General features: G+C 41.3%; 1 protein-coding gene across 4 annotated transcripts in view; it reads right to left on the reverse strand.

The window, feature by feature from the left end:
* Window positions 1–204: 204 nt before the first annotated feature.
* The window catches only part of LOC132382002 (endothelin-converting enzyme 1-like), a 314,075-nt gene continuing 296,008 nt past the window's right edge, over window positions 205–18,271 (reverse strand). For all 4 annotated transcript variants that reach the window (XM_059951778.1, XM_059951780.1, XM_059951777.1 and 1 more), the window contains 4 exons: window positions 14,086–14,153; window positions 7,324–7,514; window positions 6,001–6,096; window positions 205–5,108 (listed from right to left, as the gene is read on the reverse strand). In XM_059951778.1, the coding sequence (XP_059807761.1) occupies window positions 4,932–5,108; window positions 6,001–6,096; window positions 7,324–7,514; window positions 14,086–14,153 (532 nt within the window). In that variant the 3' untranslated portion in view covers window positions 205–4,931. The remainder of the gene's footprint in view (window positions 5,109–6,000; window positions 6,097–7,323; window positions 7,515–14,085; window positions 14,154–18,271) is intronic.

The following is an 18,271-nucleotide window of genomic DNA, read 5'->3' on the forward strand; positions in this document are numbered from 1 at the left end:
TGAAGTGATACCTCTAACAATCATTATCACCTTGAGGTAGCCAGGAACTGGATCCTGACTGGATTCGCTCAAAGGCGGCCAGCTCCTGTAAGGATGCTTCTTGATGAAACAGATGGAAACTCAGTGACAAGAGAAAAAAATAATGTACAACAAAAGAGTGCTCCTTGAACAACCGTTGAAAAAAATCTCTCAGCAAACCAAATACATTGATTAATGTTTGAATTATAATTAAAACATTTCTGTCTGTACAACAAAAAACTTATGTATAGGCTTTCAGAATTGCAATTCACCCACAGGACATCTCATTAAAAAGACTGTACACAACAGCACTCATTCAAAATAAAATCTGTCAACATTGCAAGAAAATATGTTCACATACAGAACGTAAAATATTTATGTAAATATTTTCTCTTTACAGGCCAGTATTACATAAAAATTAAAATCAGAATCAATGATTGATTTCAAACAAGAGGCACATTTTCAGATTGACAAGAGAAAACTACATAATCAACACATCTAGTAATTAAGATTATGTGAAGCTTCTCTCTGCTTTGGGTAATGAGGATATCCAGCCCCATATCTGACTCACAGTTAAGTGGTGGGACAATCAGAAATACCAAGGATCTGAAATTTCACCCTTGACTAAATGGAGTTGGGGTGGGGGCTTTAAATGTTTGTCATAGTTCCTTTTAAATTCCATTGCTGGCATTAAACTGTTTGCAGTTGAGAAGCAATTCACTGATCACTCATGATTGTTAACTAGAAGGATTTTGCTCACGATTTTTAAAATTATTACGTTACTTCAGGAATACCAACAATTTAATCTGTACATTCCTTTACAACATAGAGGAAGATCATGACCGAACTTTGCTCACTGCAGCAGTGAGTCAGCAGCTCCACAAGCCCCCACTACCTACCTGTGCTGACAATGTCGGGTGATATGAAGCAAAAGAAAGTAAATGCAGTTAGGGTATAGATCGAAGGTGAGGTCATTAAATTGGAGATGAATGTCCATGTCCTCCTTTAAGGAGAACACTTGCATCAACTAGCTACTGGGAAAGGTCACTGTTAACAATATGAAAGCACCCACAGTTAGTAGTGTGGAATTGTTTTCTTGTAATGCAGTTAACTTTCTCTTCAAGATGAGATCTGTTGGAGATGATGCAATATACAGTAGTTAAATAACAGGTAACAAAATGACTGATTGTGAATCAGAGAGAAAGGAAGGTAAGCTAAATAAACTGATACTCTATTGACATCAATCTAAGCTCAAAACCTCCAGCTATCCTGCACTTCTCTGTTGTAGATCGAACAATCAATGGCACAGTAACGTCAAGTCAAACATACTGTCATCCAATTGTTTCTAAGCAGCTACTGACCCAACTATTGGGCAGGATTGAGAGCTGTACCGTCAGGCCCAACCAGTGAGCACCAGTCAGGAACAGAGGCCAATAAGGAGATCACTAATCCTGCACCCAGCCACAAGACAATGATCAGGGGCATGGTCCCATTGATCACCCCCCCCCCACCCAAAGCACTGAACAGTGATCAGGACTCCTGGCCCCTCCTCAGCCACTGGATTGCAATAGGCAACAGAGAATTCAGCCCAACCACTGGGCAGTGAATGGGAGAAATTACCCTGATGCCATCAGTACACAGGTTAGGTACTGCAATTCTGTTGCCAGAGGTGGGCAGCAGCTGCAAATAACTACTTGCTTCAGATGAGAAGCATTACTAAAAGATTGTTATGGACATCAATGCATAACATTTACACCTAATTTTTTGAACTACAATTCTGCAACCACAGTAGGAAATAAACCCGGCGGTAACAGTGCTTATTATCCTAGTTAACTGGGGTTAGGATTAATACTATACTTTGTGAATCCAAAAAAGAGCACAAAACCTCATTTTGATTTCTTTTGTACAAAAGTAACTTACTTTTTTTCTTGAAGTAGCTACAAAGATCAGTACTAGATGTGCAACTCTAAGTGACGATGTACAGCCATCAGGATTTACTTGGGTATTCTGTATTGGAAATTGTTCTCTCTGTACAATGTTCCTGACGAGAGAGGAGAATTTTGAATTGTAAGGGTGGTTATTCTTCAGAGTTCAAAGTCTGTAGGTGGAGTTGTGAGATTTCCTGATGGCTTATTACCATCAGTAGGGAATAGACTTCCAAAAGGGGAAATCTACTTTTCCACTCTGATTGCTGCATCACCACGTTACACTGATATCAACTTCAGTTCATTATTGTGCAGAAACCTTTAACACTTCCTACAAGTTTCTTAGGACACAAAAAAACAAAATGAAACATCGTTTTATGTGCTGTGGTTGCGTTGCTTGTGACTGTTAAGCCAGCGCAGAAGGGATCTAGCTGACACTGAGTGAACCCCACCCATAGTAGTGCGAAGGGATTTGCTTTCATCCAGCAGCTGATGGAGTTAGTTTGGAGACAAAGGAATGCAATACAACAGGAAGGATCATTGGCCAATCAGCCAAATACAAACAGGATGCATCCAGTCCATGTACTGTACCAATGACACACACTGGACATCTATTACAGCTTGTAAAACTCACATTTTACCCTGACAATATTGCATAGGTTTGCCTTGACGTAACCTGTTTCCTGCAGTTACCCAACATCAGCAAAGTTACTCAGCTCATTGTGAAATTTCAATGTGCAAAGACTGCCTATGTAGGTACTGAAGGGACAAACCCTTTAGCACTTAGTGGCAAAAGCAATGTAAGCCCCAGCAAAATATTCTTCGGTAGAAGGTGACCAGTTATCATTCACTCTCGCTTATGATGAGAGACTCACGGGAATTTTAAATGATTAATACAAGCTTTGGAAGACTGGGAGTTCCCTGAATCTGAGGCATCAGAACGCAAGGGTGGGACGGGCAGGAATCTCAGCCACCTTGGCTAGAATCTGCTGAAGTTACTGATAGATAGCTGGCAATCTATGGTATGCTTTCTGCAGCTGTTACAAATGAAAATGAGGAACATTAATCACCCTTAATGTGCATATTAATGCATTATTTATAATGAATGTACCATACCAATAAACATTTTTCTACATACTGATTCGTTATTGTGTTCTTGAACCAAAATCCTTCAAATATATTGGCAGAATTGTCACTCCAGGCTAACACCCTTAACACTAAGGCCCTTAGACTCCAGACTGTGAATAAGACAGTCATAGAAAGATAGAGCAAGGAAACAGACCATTTGGCCCATCAAGTCTGCTCTATCAACCACACATTTACATTAATCCCAGTTTTATTCTGCCCAAGTACTCATCAACCCTCTACTCAGACTCTAACCACTCACTTGCACACAAGGGTAATTTGTAGGGGCCAAGCTAGGATTGGGAAAATACAGACAGTTGCCAAGGTCGGGACTGAACCTGGGGCTCTGGTGACGCGAGGCTGTGGCTCTGCTGGCTGCACCACATCCGCTGCCTTTGCTACCACTCTGTACAAAATGTAATCAGCAGCATGAGGCAGGGTTTGATGCCAAGGGCCACCCTTCGGTGATGAGCTCTGACCGTCTGCGGGGCTCCTGAGAGACAGATAGTGACAACAGAACTCTTTGCTGGTGATGTCAAGCCACATGCTTTTCAATGATGAACTGGAGGAAAACTGTGGATGTAAATGAGGTCAGGATTATAGCGATCATAAGGGTTGTAGGGCTGAATGAGATAATAGAGAGAGTGAGATATAGGTTCACCTCTTGAAAGGATTTGATCACCAGAACAAAAATTCTAAAGGACAGTACTAGAGATTAAAAATGCAAATCTGTCTCACTGTGGTCTCCAATAGAGTATCCTATTGACAAAATTTTAAAAGTGATTAAAAGTGCATACACCACAATCTAAGGTTAACTCAATTGCTTTGCAGAATAGATGTCTAAAATTTTGAAGATATGCAGATTCAGGGTCTAGAAAACTAACCGTAGCAAATGAGTTTCAGAGATGGTTAGGGACACATACAAGCAAACAACAGTTTTGTTAAGAATCTACCTTTGACTGAATAAATCTAAAAGCTGGGTCCTCAGTAAGGCCAAGGCATAATTGCTCTCAACATTTCAGTCTCCCCCCCTCCAAATCTTCCACCCCATGGGAAGTAGTTTTGGACCCCAACTTCTCTGTCAGTCCTTGGATTCTTTGGGACATGAGGTGGGAAGGGGAGGACTGGCTGGATGCTTTGTTAAATTGTCGAAGTTAGTTAAGAGGCTAATCAGTTTCCTGACTTCACTTACCACCCTCTGCCCCCTTTTGCTGCACAGAAAACAAACATGGACGTATCACTTGCTGGAAAGAGAAGGAAAGGAGGCAAACAAGGCCATGTGGCCATAAACTGTTCATGATCTCTCTGATCAATAACATTTCAGTGTACTTAGACCAGGGCAATGCATACAAAATCCATCCAACCATTATAAACCTTTGCTATAAATTTCCTCGGGTATTTCCAGCATAGGTGGAAGATCCATGTGCATGGAGACCCCGATGCAGTGACAGAACATCCACAAGAGCTGCTCCCCATCTACACCACCACCAAAACCATTCTTTAGCATCTTAGATATTCACCCTACTTAGTAAAAATAACAACCAAAGTATAAATGCTCTGAAAAAAAAAGGGCAATTAGTGTTTAGGTGGATAGTGCCCTGTCTTGCAGCAATGCCATCAAATGTTATCTTCTGTTTTGTTGTGTGCTCTTCCCACAGGTTCCAGCATTATCCATAGTGTGGGAAGCGGAGTAAAAGTATTCACACTGCGATCCACAGGCATTTCAACAAAAATATAGTCAAATAAATTTCTTTTTGTTATGAGACGCAGAATTGACCCAGTTAGCTGAGGTGGGACCTGACGTTCAGACCAATCCCACAGCTCCAGGACTCGAGGCTTCCGTTCCTCATCATCTTATTTAATTCACCACACGTCGCATTTTTGCACAGGGTTCATCTGACTTCCTTCAGGACAGTTGAAATGTTTGGCAAAATCGATGGAGTTAGTCACTGCTCCGATGACCCTGTACATTGAAGGACTATGGCTGTCTGCGATGAGCCCTATGTGGGTGCTTTCTGGGGTCCGTAAGCAGCACCAAAGCTGTGGAGGCAAAAAGAAGTGTTGTGTTTCCTTCAGCACTTTTCTAGTCCCTAGAGGCTATGAGAGCACCAAAGACCTACCTCAAGATACTATAAAGACAGATTGGAGAACAAATTTCAAGAGACTTGGATCTTTGCTTATAACAGTGAAAACATGCAGGACTATGGATACACAGCGGTCTGGGACCCACCGGATTGTTCCTCCAAACAGCCAGGATGAGTCCCAGCAGCTCCTTGGTTTCCTTATGGCTACCAGGATGCATATTTCAGTCCTTTGATTTGTTTTACACTGGGATTGGAACTAATGGCTGGAAATTTTAGGGATAGGGAAAGGGACCAAGTGGTCAGAACTTTGTGGCATTTCCCCAACATGAGTATCAGCAAGATGGAGGTTCCCACATGTGCTGGAATGCGAAGGTGTCTACCCTCCCAGAATGCTGCCGAATCTTTGACATTGGGCTCTCCAGTGAGCAGAGTAAGGGAGCACATAGTTCAGGAACTTTTGATTGGGAACCCTTTCCAACAGACAGTCTCATGTTAGATTGGTGCAGGAACACTACTTCCTGTCATTTGACTTAAAAGATTTCTGCTTTTAGTTTTTATGCACACATAATGTCAGATCAAAGAGAAAGTTTTTGAAATGTCAAAGACATTCAGAAACATACAAAGTATTTGCTATGGGTCTCCATACTGAAGGCCAATGGGAGATGCTGATTAGGAAGGTGTCACTCAATCAAAAAGTAATTGAAGAAGCAAGGTGTTTAAATATTAAAGAATGAGACCAGAAATCTAAGTGGAAATATCTGTGGAAACTGGGATTTAGATCCTGACTGAAAATCTAACTGTCTATATTTCTTTGAAACTTAAGCATACTTTCACTGGACACAACTCACCTGGGCAAATCCCACGAAGAAGAGTTGTCGATTAGTGAAGTTCAAGGCAGGCAGAACCATCTCTTCACCATTCTTTTTTACCCATTTCTCATAGGCCTGAAAAGCAGATTTTTATATCAGCTTGTGAACTGACAAGTTAATTTGAACAATCACCATGACAGAGCCAGATTGAGGATCAGGTTTATTATCACTCACACATACACAAGCTCTCTCTAATTTGTTATTGGAATAGCCACAATGGATCGGTTAAAAAGTTCTGTCTGAAGTTCTGATTTCAAAGTAAATTTATTATCCAAGTACGTACATATAACCATTTGCTACTTTGAGATTAATTTTCTGACAGGCACTTACAGGGAAAAAAGAAATACAACAGAATTTTAGTAAAAACTATGCATAAACAAAGACTTACAAATAAACAGTGTACAAAGGGAGACAAACTGTAATACTGAGAACATGAGTCATTGAGAGTGAGCAGCATACACAAAGTGATGGAGGAACTCAGCAAGCCAGGCAGTATCTATGGAGGGGAATAAACAGTTAATGTTCTGGGCTGAGACTATGAAACAGGACTGGAAAGGAAGGGGGCAGAAGCCAGAATAAGGTGGGGGAGAGGAAATGTGCAAGCTGGCAGACTATAGATGAAACTAGGTGAAGGGGAAGGTGGTTGAGTGGGGTGTGGGATGAATTCTGATGCTGGGAGGTGGTAGGAGGAAGAAGAATGAATCTAATAGGGGAGGCCAGTGGACCATGGAAGGGTAGGATGAAGAGGGGCACCAGAGGGAGGAGATATGCAGGTGAGAACAAGAGAACAGGTGAGAGAAGAACCAGAATGATGAATGGAAAAAGAGAGAAGGAGAAAGAGGAGAAAGTAAGTAGAATCAGTGTAGTGTAGTGGTGATTGAAGTTATCCATGATGAAAAGATCCATAATGAATGCCATATTTCAGAATTTTGTCCTGAAGTTACAAGTATATATCAAATCTTCATCACTGAGAAACCAATCATCTGTTGGTCTTGAAGAACACAAGAGCTTGAGTAGTGCTTTCAGCTCATAGCAGTGTTTTGGAAGAGCTTAGTGAGGGTCCGTGCCCAAGTTTTCTTCCTGGTAACGTGCCTCAATAAGCTGACGAATGGTGCAACTCAGTCCAGCAAAGACTTCAATGGCATCCTTCAGTATAGGGTTAGCATTTGCACTTTAACTACATGGATGTTACCCATCTGGACATTCAGCTACATCCAACACATTGAAACCTATGACCTAATGGCCCACAAACAAGCAGTTCCCCTGAAGCTTGGTCCACCTTAGTGGACTGCGGGTACTCACATGGTAAGCTGCTTTCAAACCACCATTATCAGCGATATTTTCACTCAGAGTTTGCTTGCCGTTCACGTGCTCGCCGTTGATCACATAATTATTGTACTGCTCAATCATGCACTCAGTTTGATGTTTGAAGGCCTTGACTGAGGAATTCTTCCACCAGGACCTCATGTTGCCGCTTTTGTCATACTCTTTCCCTGCCAGAAGACACAATACAATTAGAATTAAAACTTAGGGGCAGAATCAGGCCCTTTGGCCCATCGAGTCTACTCCATCATTTAATCATGGCTGATTTATTTTCCTTCTCAACCCCGTTTATCCTTCCTTTCTCCCGGTAACCTCCGGCATCATATAATCAAGAACTTATGAACTTCCACTTTAAATATACCCGAATGACTTGTTCTCCACAGCTGAATACGGCAATGAATTCCCCAGATTCCCCACACTATGGACAAAGAAATTTCTCCTCATCTCTGTTCTTAGCAGGCATCCTTCTATTCTGAAGTTCCCACAGATGAATAAGAGAAACAAGAGTTAGGATGAACTGCCAATGTTACTTTTGGTGAATGGATTTGAATGAATAAGGAGAAACTGTTGGAAACATTCAGTTGGTCAGACTGCCTATAGAAAGAAAAAGATGAACCTTGCTTCTCCCTCTGCAGCCGGTCAATATTCTCTCCACTACACATCTACGGAAATTTGTCAACGTTTTCAATGTCATGCCAAATCTAAAGAAGTACTGTGCTTTCTTCATAACTGCAGGTCAGGTCCTTCAAAATAATAACACAGTGGAATTTAAAGTTGCTGACCCTCTCCACCTCTGATCCTCCAATGAGGACTGGGTCGTGGACCAATGGTTTTCTTCTTCTGAAGTCAATAATCAACTCCTTGTTCTTCCTGACATTGAGCAATAGAGTGTTGTTGTGGCACCGCTCAGCCGTGTTTTTAATCTCCTTCCTATAAGCTGATTTATCACCACTTTTGGTTCGGCCTGTGACAGTGGTATCAGCAGCAAACTTGAATATAGCATTAGAGCCATGCTTAACCACACAGTCATAAGTATAAAGTGAGTACAGCAGGGAGCAAAGCACACAGCCTTGTGTGCACCTGTGCTGACGGAGATTGTGGAGAAGATGCTGTGCCAATTCAAACTGTCTGGGGTTTCCAAATGAGGAAATCATGGATCCAATTGCACAAGGAGGTATTGCTTTGCTGGTGAGCATAGAAGGCATTGAGATCACATTGAAGCAAAGCCCCATTATCACCTATGTCACTTGATTTTACTTTGTAAGAGGTGATAGCATTCAAGTCTAGCCACAGCAGCTGGGAATCCTTCATTGATTCAAATTTAGTCTGGAATTGCCACTTCATCTGTTAGATTGCTTTCTGGACATCGTACCTGGACCTCTTGTAACTTTCTTGGACACCGGACTTGTATCCCTCTAGTTGGGGAGAATTCTGAGTGATTTTGTGGGAACACTGTGGTGAACTACATATACCTGTCTGGACACACCCCCTGCTGACTGCGGCTCCTCCCACAGACCCCTGTATAAAGGCAATTGAAGCCTGAGCCTCTGTCTCCAGGATGTAGTATGGTGGTCAACTACTGCTTGTTCCTTCTTCCAGTCAATAAAAGCCGATATCTCGCCTTTATGTCTCAGAGTGAGTTATTGATGGTGCATCAAACACACTTGTCTACAACTGTTTTAATAAAGTCCGTGACAATCATTCTGATCCACAGTTGAGTACTTGAGCATGGTGGCCCAGTCCACTGACTCAAAGTAATCCGCAGCTGTTCCGCTATCTTCCACGAACATCTCTGGAGCTTTGTTCTTCAGGTTTTGCTTATATGTGTTTATAGTAAAACTCCACTAATTCCCCAAGATATGTTTTAGCCTTTGACACAAGGCTACCCAAAATTGAGATCTACATACAATCCTTTAATGTGGTTCTGTTAATTCTTCTTTAATGTAACCAAATTATTAAACAGTACTAAACTAGCAAATTGGGAGATTTATTTTACAAAATAAAGGTTTTATCGGTACACTGATACTGAAATCAATATTTCTCCACAAGTTTGGAGGACTTTTAAAGTTAATGAGACTATTTGCTTCAAGCAGATTAGAATCAATTAGTGATCAGAAATTTCTTTAAAATAGATTTTGCTTTAAACCTAAACAGAAATTGTGTCTTTAGCTTCATCCCTCCCCCTCCTGTCTTCTCCTATCATTTCAGATCTTCCCCTCCCCATACCACTTTCAAATCTCTTACTGTCTCTTCTTCCAGTTAGTCCTGACAAAGGGGCTCGGACCGAAACGTCGACTGTACTTCTTCCTATAGATGCTGCCTGGCTTTCTGCATTCCGCCAACATTTTGTGTGTGTTGCTTGAATTTCCAGCATCTGCAGATTTTCTCATGTTAATGTGTCTTTCTTACTTGGTTTTATTAACAAAAGAGACCAGCACATATAAAATTGTGGACATTGATATGTGACAGACATTCTTAATAACTTTTAAATTTATCTTACATCAAATAATGTGTTGTTTGTACACTTTATGCTATTTTGTTTTTTTGTTTTTTGATCTAGTGATGCTCAAATAATTTCTAGTTGAGAATGACTCAATTTTGTGCAGCATTTAAGTTTATTAATGAATATTCTTGTCATCTTATTATTCTGCTTATCTTTGTCATTTGGTTTAAAGCAAAATTGCAATATAGCAGCAATAGAGATCTTTTATATGAATCAGAAACTATGTTCATTTATTTATTGAGATTCTGGCCGTTTGAGTCATGCCGCCCAGCAATCCTGGCCTAACATGGGACAATTTACAATGATCAATTAACCTACCAACTGGGACATCTTTGGACTAAGGCAGGAAACCCGAGAACCCTGAGGAAACCCATGTGATCACGGGTAGAACATAGAAACTCCTTACAGGCAGCAGCCTGCGGAATTGGACCCAGGTCACCTGTCCTGTAAAGTGTTGTGCTCACCACTAGGCTATTGTGCCACCCAAATTTTATATATATACACACAGCCTATATCGGAAACAAAGAAAGTAATTAGGAAACTATTGAAAACGAATGCAAAAATCTGTAAGGTCAGAAGTTCAAAGTAAATCTGGAACAATTTTCTGCAATCTGCAGAAAGTCGCCTATGATTGCTGGCGTCTTCTTGCTATATAATAGAAGAAAGTAGTAGTAAATGTCAGGACTAATCTTATCGCTGACACAAAATTTCTGACCACATAGATCTTTCATAACTGATATTTCTAATGCTCCAAAGTATAATCTCACACAATGCAAATGCATATAAACACCTATTTGTTTAAAAATCATTTTACTAAAATGCCTCATTTTACTAAAGCTTGTCAAGTGTCAGGAAGTTTGAAATTGCAATTGCTGTATTATTGAAAGCTGCCTTGCGTACTGACTGTATAGATAAATCCATTCCACAGTGCATTGAGGTAACAGACTGCAGAGTACAGCAGCTACAGAGAAGGTGCAGTGCAGGTGATTAATAAGGTGCAAAACAGTAAAAACACAGATTGTGAGGCCAAGTGTTCATCTTATTGTACTATTTAGTAATAATAGCTGTAATAATTGCTGTTCGCAAAAGGCTTACGAAGTGATCAATGACGAGTAAGACGACAGGGGACTAACAAGATCTCAGCTCTGCCTGGGTGCTGGACAAATTCAGAGCTGATAATCTATTTAAATTCAGAAAAGAAGTCCCGTGAAGTGAGTTAGAAGCATTTTCAGTATTTTTATGTTGTGTTAAGTTTTGTACAAATTTGTGTAACTAAATCTGCTTAAATATGCCATTCTCTGTTCATTTCTCTGCCAACCGAAACATCTGAATGAGCAAGACACTCACTGTCCGTTCAGCTTTACTGACTAATCTATGGCAGGTGGGAAACAATATTGCAAATGTTGAAATGGTTGGATAATTTAACTGCCTCCCCAGATAGACAGGAAAAGCAGGATGTCTGGACCGGAGGTGAGGGTCGGGCTAATTCCGCTTGTTCTTCTGCGATGTTAACTTCTCCCTCCATGGCACTGAGACTGTGAAACTGCTCCAGCTGCTACGCACTTTGTGTCTGCGAGCTTTGCGGTGATTTGCCCCGCTATCTGATGAACTGAGACCAAGGCTATGGTCCTACTCCAGCTGCTCTGGGCCTATTGTTACGTACCCGTGACACATGACAGTGGTATACTTGTCACGTGACAGGTGTTGAAGCTGTACTGGACTTGAGGTAATGGTCTTGTGATGGTGGAGTGATGTAATTTTCCCACCAGTAGAGGTCATGTGACAGGTTTTTTTTTACAGGGTATAAAAGGAGGACCCCTCCCTGTGAGGAGGGGCAGTTCGTGGCTGGATTTGCCATGTTGACTTCATCGCACTGTGTGATTTAATGTTATGACGCAGTTTAGTTGGAAAATGGAGTTTTATTTAATGCCTAAAGTTTAAAAGGTCATTGCCAGCAGTTTCTTTATAATACTGCTAGTTAAAAATCAGTGGAGAGTGAAGATCAGAGTTGGGGAGTTAAAAGATCGAGGAAAGTCGATTTCGATGGTGAAACAGGTTCGACCTTGTTTGATCCTCATTCGGAAGGAATTCGTTGGCTGTCCCCGTGTTAATCCCTGTGAAATAGCAGAAAGGATTGAGTACAGTGTTGTAAAGGAAAGGTCAGTGCCTTTAAGCCGTTTCAGTTTTCATCTTCGTAAATTCTTCGTGAGAAAAGTAGTTCGACTGGGAACCGCAGTAACATGGTGTGAAAGTGAATTTAAAATCGTCTTAAAAAGTCTCTCCCTTAAATGGACTGTAAGCATTTTGAACTTTTGCAATACTACTTTGAAGAATTGTTTTTGCAACATCGCTTTAAGAACTGTTTAAGCTGCCGCACAGCAGCTGATTTCCGGTTACGTTAGTGATTTGTTTACTTTTGGGGGTTTGTTTTCAGTGTTTAATAAATGTTTTATTTGTTATAAAAACCCCTGCCTCACTCACATATTTATTGTTGCTGAATCCGTAACACTATAGACTCCATTTAGTTCTGAACACTGTTTTCATGTTTTGTTTTGTTTTCTCTTCTCTATGTTTTGGGTGTTGGCCTTTTTAAAAAATTCAGTTCTTTTTAGTTTCTTGCTTTGTGGCTGTCTGCAAGCAGATAAATTCCAAGGCTGTATAATTTATACATACTTTGATACTAAATATATTTTGAATCCTTTGAAATGCTGGAAATCAGAAATAACTTTTACTTGCTGAGAGTTCCCAGCATTTCTGCTTTGAGGCGTGACAAATAAATATCATCAAAGGACAGCTATATTCAGTTCCGGTCCCTGCTGGGAGGTCAGCAGACAATTCCCAGAAAAGGATCATTGTACGAGTGGCTGACGCTTTGGAATTAACTCAGGCTGAGTTGAACTCTTAAGGTGGCCTAATCAGGATTCACCTCCATGCTTAAGATTCAAAAATAACTTTGCTCTTCAGTATAGTACAGGTAATAAACAGAATTCACACTCTAGGGATGTGAACATGATTTTATAATAAAACTATACTATATATTTGTATACTATATATTATATACATCATGTATTATATCTATATTATGTATTATATTATATATATTATACAATATATTAGTATATTATTTTATATATATATAAACTATACAGTACTGAGTGAGTACTGCATAGTTAATTTTCACCTGAGGTGTTAAACTGAAACCACAATGGCCATCACAAGTGGGTCTGAAAAAAACACACTACCTCATTCTGTAGATGAACGAACAAGTTCTTCCTGATATTTACTCTCAACCAACTTAATTAAAATAGCAATTATTTCACTAATAGCAATTATAATTCCTTAGATCTTGCTGTGGAAAAATAATGTGTTTCCAACCTTAGGATAGCTGGAATTACACCAAATAAAACTTCACTGGTTTTAAATCAAGGTGAACTTGGATAATATTATTTCAATTGAATTTGGTTTATCTGACTTGCACACGTGAAACTCCTCTCCCCCTCTCCCTGCCCTGTCTCACCTAACCTCCAGATTCATGCATTCGCCAGCAGGGGTCAGTCGATCACAGGCACTGTATTTGGGTACTGAGTATCAGATCTACTTCTGATGTCTCCATGCCACAGTGAAGCTTCCTGCAAGGGGAGCATCCACAACTCGGGTGAACTTGACAGGAGAGCTGGAAAGTAGGAAGAGCAGGCCATGCAGCCTCTCAACCTTCATCCGCCATTCAATGAAATATTTTCTGAACCTCATTTGGATTTTCATTCCTTGGTTTCTCATCTGTAAATGAACCAGCTCCACATGAATTCATTGACTAAGTGGGAAAATGTTCCAGATTCCTTCTAGTGAAATGAAATGCTTTCTGACACCACCTCTGGATGATCCTGCCCTTGTCACCCTTCGAGGGTTCCACCTTCCATCAGAAGACATAGTCTTTAACAATGCTATCAATTTCTTGAATCATCTTAAACACTCCATTTCCTACACTTGTGGGAATGGTGGTCCAGCCTGCACAGATCCTCATTACCTAACCTGATTAGTACCAGGATCACTGGTAAATCAAAGAAATTAAGAGCCTAGGCTGTGCTGTGGTACTCTTGTGGTCTCCAATACCAAACACAAGAACACAGCAGACATATTGTAATCCCCCAGATCCTATGCCAATATGAACTGCCTTCTTTCCTCCAAGAGTATTTTAACTGAGATTCTAACAATCCTTAAACACATTAAATCCATCATACCTTGGTTGTCAAACGCGTGAGTTAGTTCATGTCCCATAATCATTCCGATTCCACCAAAATTTAAAGACCTGTCAAGAGAGAAGCAGCAGCTCTTGTTAGACACTGGACAGAACATCCTTATCAGGCCATTGACTTTTGGCCCATCGGCTTCACGTGTTTTTTACTGGTGATCAGGGCAAGGTTGACTGCAACAAATGACAAGAAGCAAAGAGTGAGTGAGTGAGTGAGTGTGTGTGTGTGCGTGCACCCTTAACTCCTGGTGGAGTCGTCGGGGCGCTGTCACGACAAGCAGTTTGTATCGATCTTTTTGTTGATTGCTCATCGTACGGCGTGCCTTGGGCATCAGAAACCTGGCAGAGCCCATCCCTCTCCAGGTTTTTCTTTTTACGAGGTCGAGTTGCTAGCTTGCCACTCAACCCAGGCACGGATGGAAAGCGTGTAAGGGAACCGGCCGGATTTGAACTCACGCCCCGAAGTCCAGCGCTGATGCCACTATGCCACCAGCTGGCATGAAACAAAGTGAGCGGGATCAACTGAAGAAATGTTGCTTAGAGTTTAAAAAAAACAGCAGGTTGAAAGAGGAAGGGTCAGGCAAGGGCAAGCAGATGGGGTGAGGTGCAGACTATTGCGGAGTGGGTGGGGATGCAAATCCCCAGCCATGGAAAAGAATAAACTAGAGCGAACACTACAAATGAAAGCATGATTTCCAGACAAAGTTACCACCCTTTGGAAGCAATGTGCAGGACCACACATCCAGGGAAAGCAACAGTCTGCTTGCTCCTATGAGTTTGACAAAACTCAGTCTAAGGTGGATAAACTGAAATCTCCAGCTTCTCACAGTGGTTTTGGAACAGCATACTGTATAGTTTTAACATGCCCCAATGTTACCTCCAAGACATGTTCCTGACCAGGGAGGAAATCATTTTTCAAAGACCCAGATAACATTAGAAGAGGAAGAAATTACTGAAACATGAAGCCGATGTCGTTTCAGTCCCAGTTGGTTCCTTCCAGGTCTTATAAGTCAATTAGTAGCAAAGTTCCCACAGTTTCCTGTTTTGCTCATTGCACCTCAGATTTGATTCGTGTCAAATTAATGGTCTACATTTAGGACAAGTTGTGACAATCACAAAAGAGCTTTATTTTGTGTTCACACATTAACTGGCTGAGTCCCAAATTTGATAAGTCTACATAATGCATACACCACCAAACTGCCCGAACACAACCTCTGTCTTCTGTTGGCCTTCCGTTCACTCTGATTCCTCTGATGTAATCTGCCCTCTGCAAAAGTTCCTTAAAAAAAAATCACTTGGTGTGTGAAACTGTGGGGCTACATGCTGATTAGATCCTTCTTTTCACAACCACTTGGCTGAGCTCTGCTGCTAATTATTTATGTTCTGAAGTCTGGAGTCTTTGTTCCCCTACGTCAGCTTGCCTTCCTACACACCATTCCCCACAACGGACGTACTCTTCCCTCGTACCCATTCAGTCTGGTGATCCTCTTCTATCTATGAGTCAACTTGGAGGCCAACTTTCTTGGCATCACGTCACATACAAGTCTCAATAAGGTACAAACTCTTCTCACAGACCCTATTTATATGGAACCATGTGAAGCTTAGGTTTATAAGCAAGTAAATCTGCCCAGTAGGTCTGTGCTGGTGTTTATTATCTGAGTTCCTACTGACCAACGTATCTTTCTATCTATTTCTCTCTTCCCTCTCCCCCCCCCCCCAACCCAGTGTTGACCAGGTTCTCTTGACAAGGTTGCAATGTCATTTCCTAAACTCCTCCGGTTTCCCACCTCTCTCTGTGTGAAAAGTTTCTTCATAGAATTATTATTAACAATCTTTCAGAAACACAGAAAACCTACAGCACAATACAGGCCCTTCGGCCAACAAAGCTGTGCTGAACATGTCCCTACCTTAGAAATTACTAGGCTTACCCATAGTCCTCTATTTTACTAAGCTCCTACAAGAACCTATCATAACTGCCTCCACCACTGTTGCTGGCAGTCCATTCCACGCACTTATGACTCTCTGAGTAAAATACTTACCCCTGACATCTCCTCTGTACCTGCTCCCCAGCACCTTAAACCTGTGTCTTCTTGTGGCAACCATTTCAGCTCTGGGAAAAAGCCTCTGACTATCCACATAATCAATGCCTCTCATCATCTTGTACACCTCTATCAGGTCACCTCATCCTCCGTCGCTCCAAAGAGAAAAAGGCCGAGTTCACACAACCTATTCTCATAAGGCATGTTCCCCAATCCAGGCAACACCCTTGTAAATTTCCTCTGCACCTTTTCTATGGCTTCCACATCTTGCCTGTAGTGAGGGGACCAGAACTGAGCACAGTACTCCAAGTGGGGTCTGACCAGGGTCCTATATAGCTGCAACATTACTTCTCAGCTCCTAAATTCAATTCCACGATTGATGAAGGCCAATACACCATATGCCTTCTTAACCACAGAGTCAACCTGTGCAGCTGCTTTTAGCATCCTATGGACTAGGACCCCAAGATCCCTCTGATCCTCCACACTGCCAAGAGTCTTACCATTAATACTATATTCTGCCATCATATTAGACCTACCAAAATGAACCACCTCACACTTACCTGGGTTGAACTTAATTTGCCACTTCTCAGCCCAGTTTAGCATCCTATCAATATCCTGCTGTAACCTCTGACAGCCCTCCACACTATCCACAACACCTCCAATCTTTGTGTCATCAGCAAACTTACTAACCCACCCTTCTACTTCCTCATCCATGTCATTGATAAAAATCACAAAGAGTAGGGGTCCCAGAACAGATCCCTGAGGCACACCACTGGTCACTGGCCTCCATGCAGAATATGACCTATTTACAACCACTCTTTGCCTTCTGTTGACAAGCCAGTTCTGGACAAGCAATGTCCCCTTGGATCCCATGCCTCCTTACTTTCTCAATAAGCCTTGCATGGGGTACCTTATCAAATGCCCTGCTGAAATCCATATACACTACATCTACTGCTCTTCCTTGATCAACGTGTTTAGTCATATCCTCAAAGATTCAATCAGGCTCATAAAGGACGACCTGCCCTTGACATATTGTACCTCTCCAAATGTTCATAACTCCTGCCTCTTAGGATCTTCTCCATCAACTTAACAACCACGGAGGTAAGACTTACTGGTCTATAATTTCCAGGGCTATCTCTAGTTCTTTTCTTGAATAAAAGAACAACATTCGCAAGCCTCCAATCCTCTGGAACTTATCCTGTCCCCATTGATGACGCTAAAGTCATTGCCAGAGGCTCTGCAATCTCCTCCCTCACCTCCCACAGAAGCTTGGGGTACATCTCATCTGGTCCCGGCAACTTATCCAACTTGATACTTTCCAAAAGCTCCAGCACATCCTCTTTCTTAACAACTACATGCTCAAGCTTTTCAGTCTGCTGCAATTCATCACTACTATCACCAAGATTCTTTTTCATAGTGAATACTGAAGCAAAGTATTCATTAAGTACCTCTGCTATTTCCTTCAGTTCCATACACACATTCCCACTGTCACACTTGATAGGTCCTATTCTTTCATGTCTTATCCTCTTGCTCTTCACATACTTGTAGAATGCCTTGGGGTTTTCCTTAATCCTGCTCACCAAGGCCTTCTCATGGCCCCTTCTGGCTCTTCTAATTTTCTTCTTAATCTTCTTCCTGTTAGCCTTATAATCTTCTAGATCTCTAACATTACCTAGCTCTCTCAACCTTTTGTAAGCTTTTATCTTCTTCTTGACTAGATTTATTACAGCCTTTGTACACCACGGTTTCTGTACCCTACCATAACCTCCCTGTCTCATTGGAACGTACCTATGCAGAACTCTACACAAATATTCCCTAAACATTTGGCACATTTCTTCCGTACTTTTCCCTGAGAACATCTGTTTACAATTTAAGCTTCCAATTTCCTGCTTGATAACCTCATAATTTCTCTTACTCTAATTAAACGCTTTTCTAACTTGTCTGTTCCTATCTCTCTCCAATGCTGTTGTAAAGGAGATAGAATTATGATCACTATCTCCAAAATGCTCTCCCACTGAGAGATCTGAGACCTGACCAGGTTCATTTCCCAATACCAAATCAAGTACAGCCTTTCCTCTTGTTGGCTTATCTACATATTGTGTCAAGAAACCTTCCTGAACACACCTAACAAACTCC

Source organism: Hypanus sabinus, chromosome 27, assembly GCF_030144855.1.
Source record: "Hypanus sabinus isolate sHypSab1 chromosome 27, sHypSab1.hap1, whole genome shotgun sequence".
Classification (NCBI taxonomy): domain Eukaryota; kingdom Metazoa; phylum Chordata; class Chondrichthyes; order Myliobatiformes; family Dasyatidae; genus Hypanus; species Hypanus sabinus.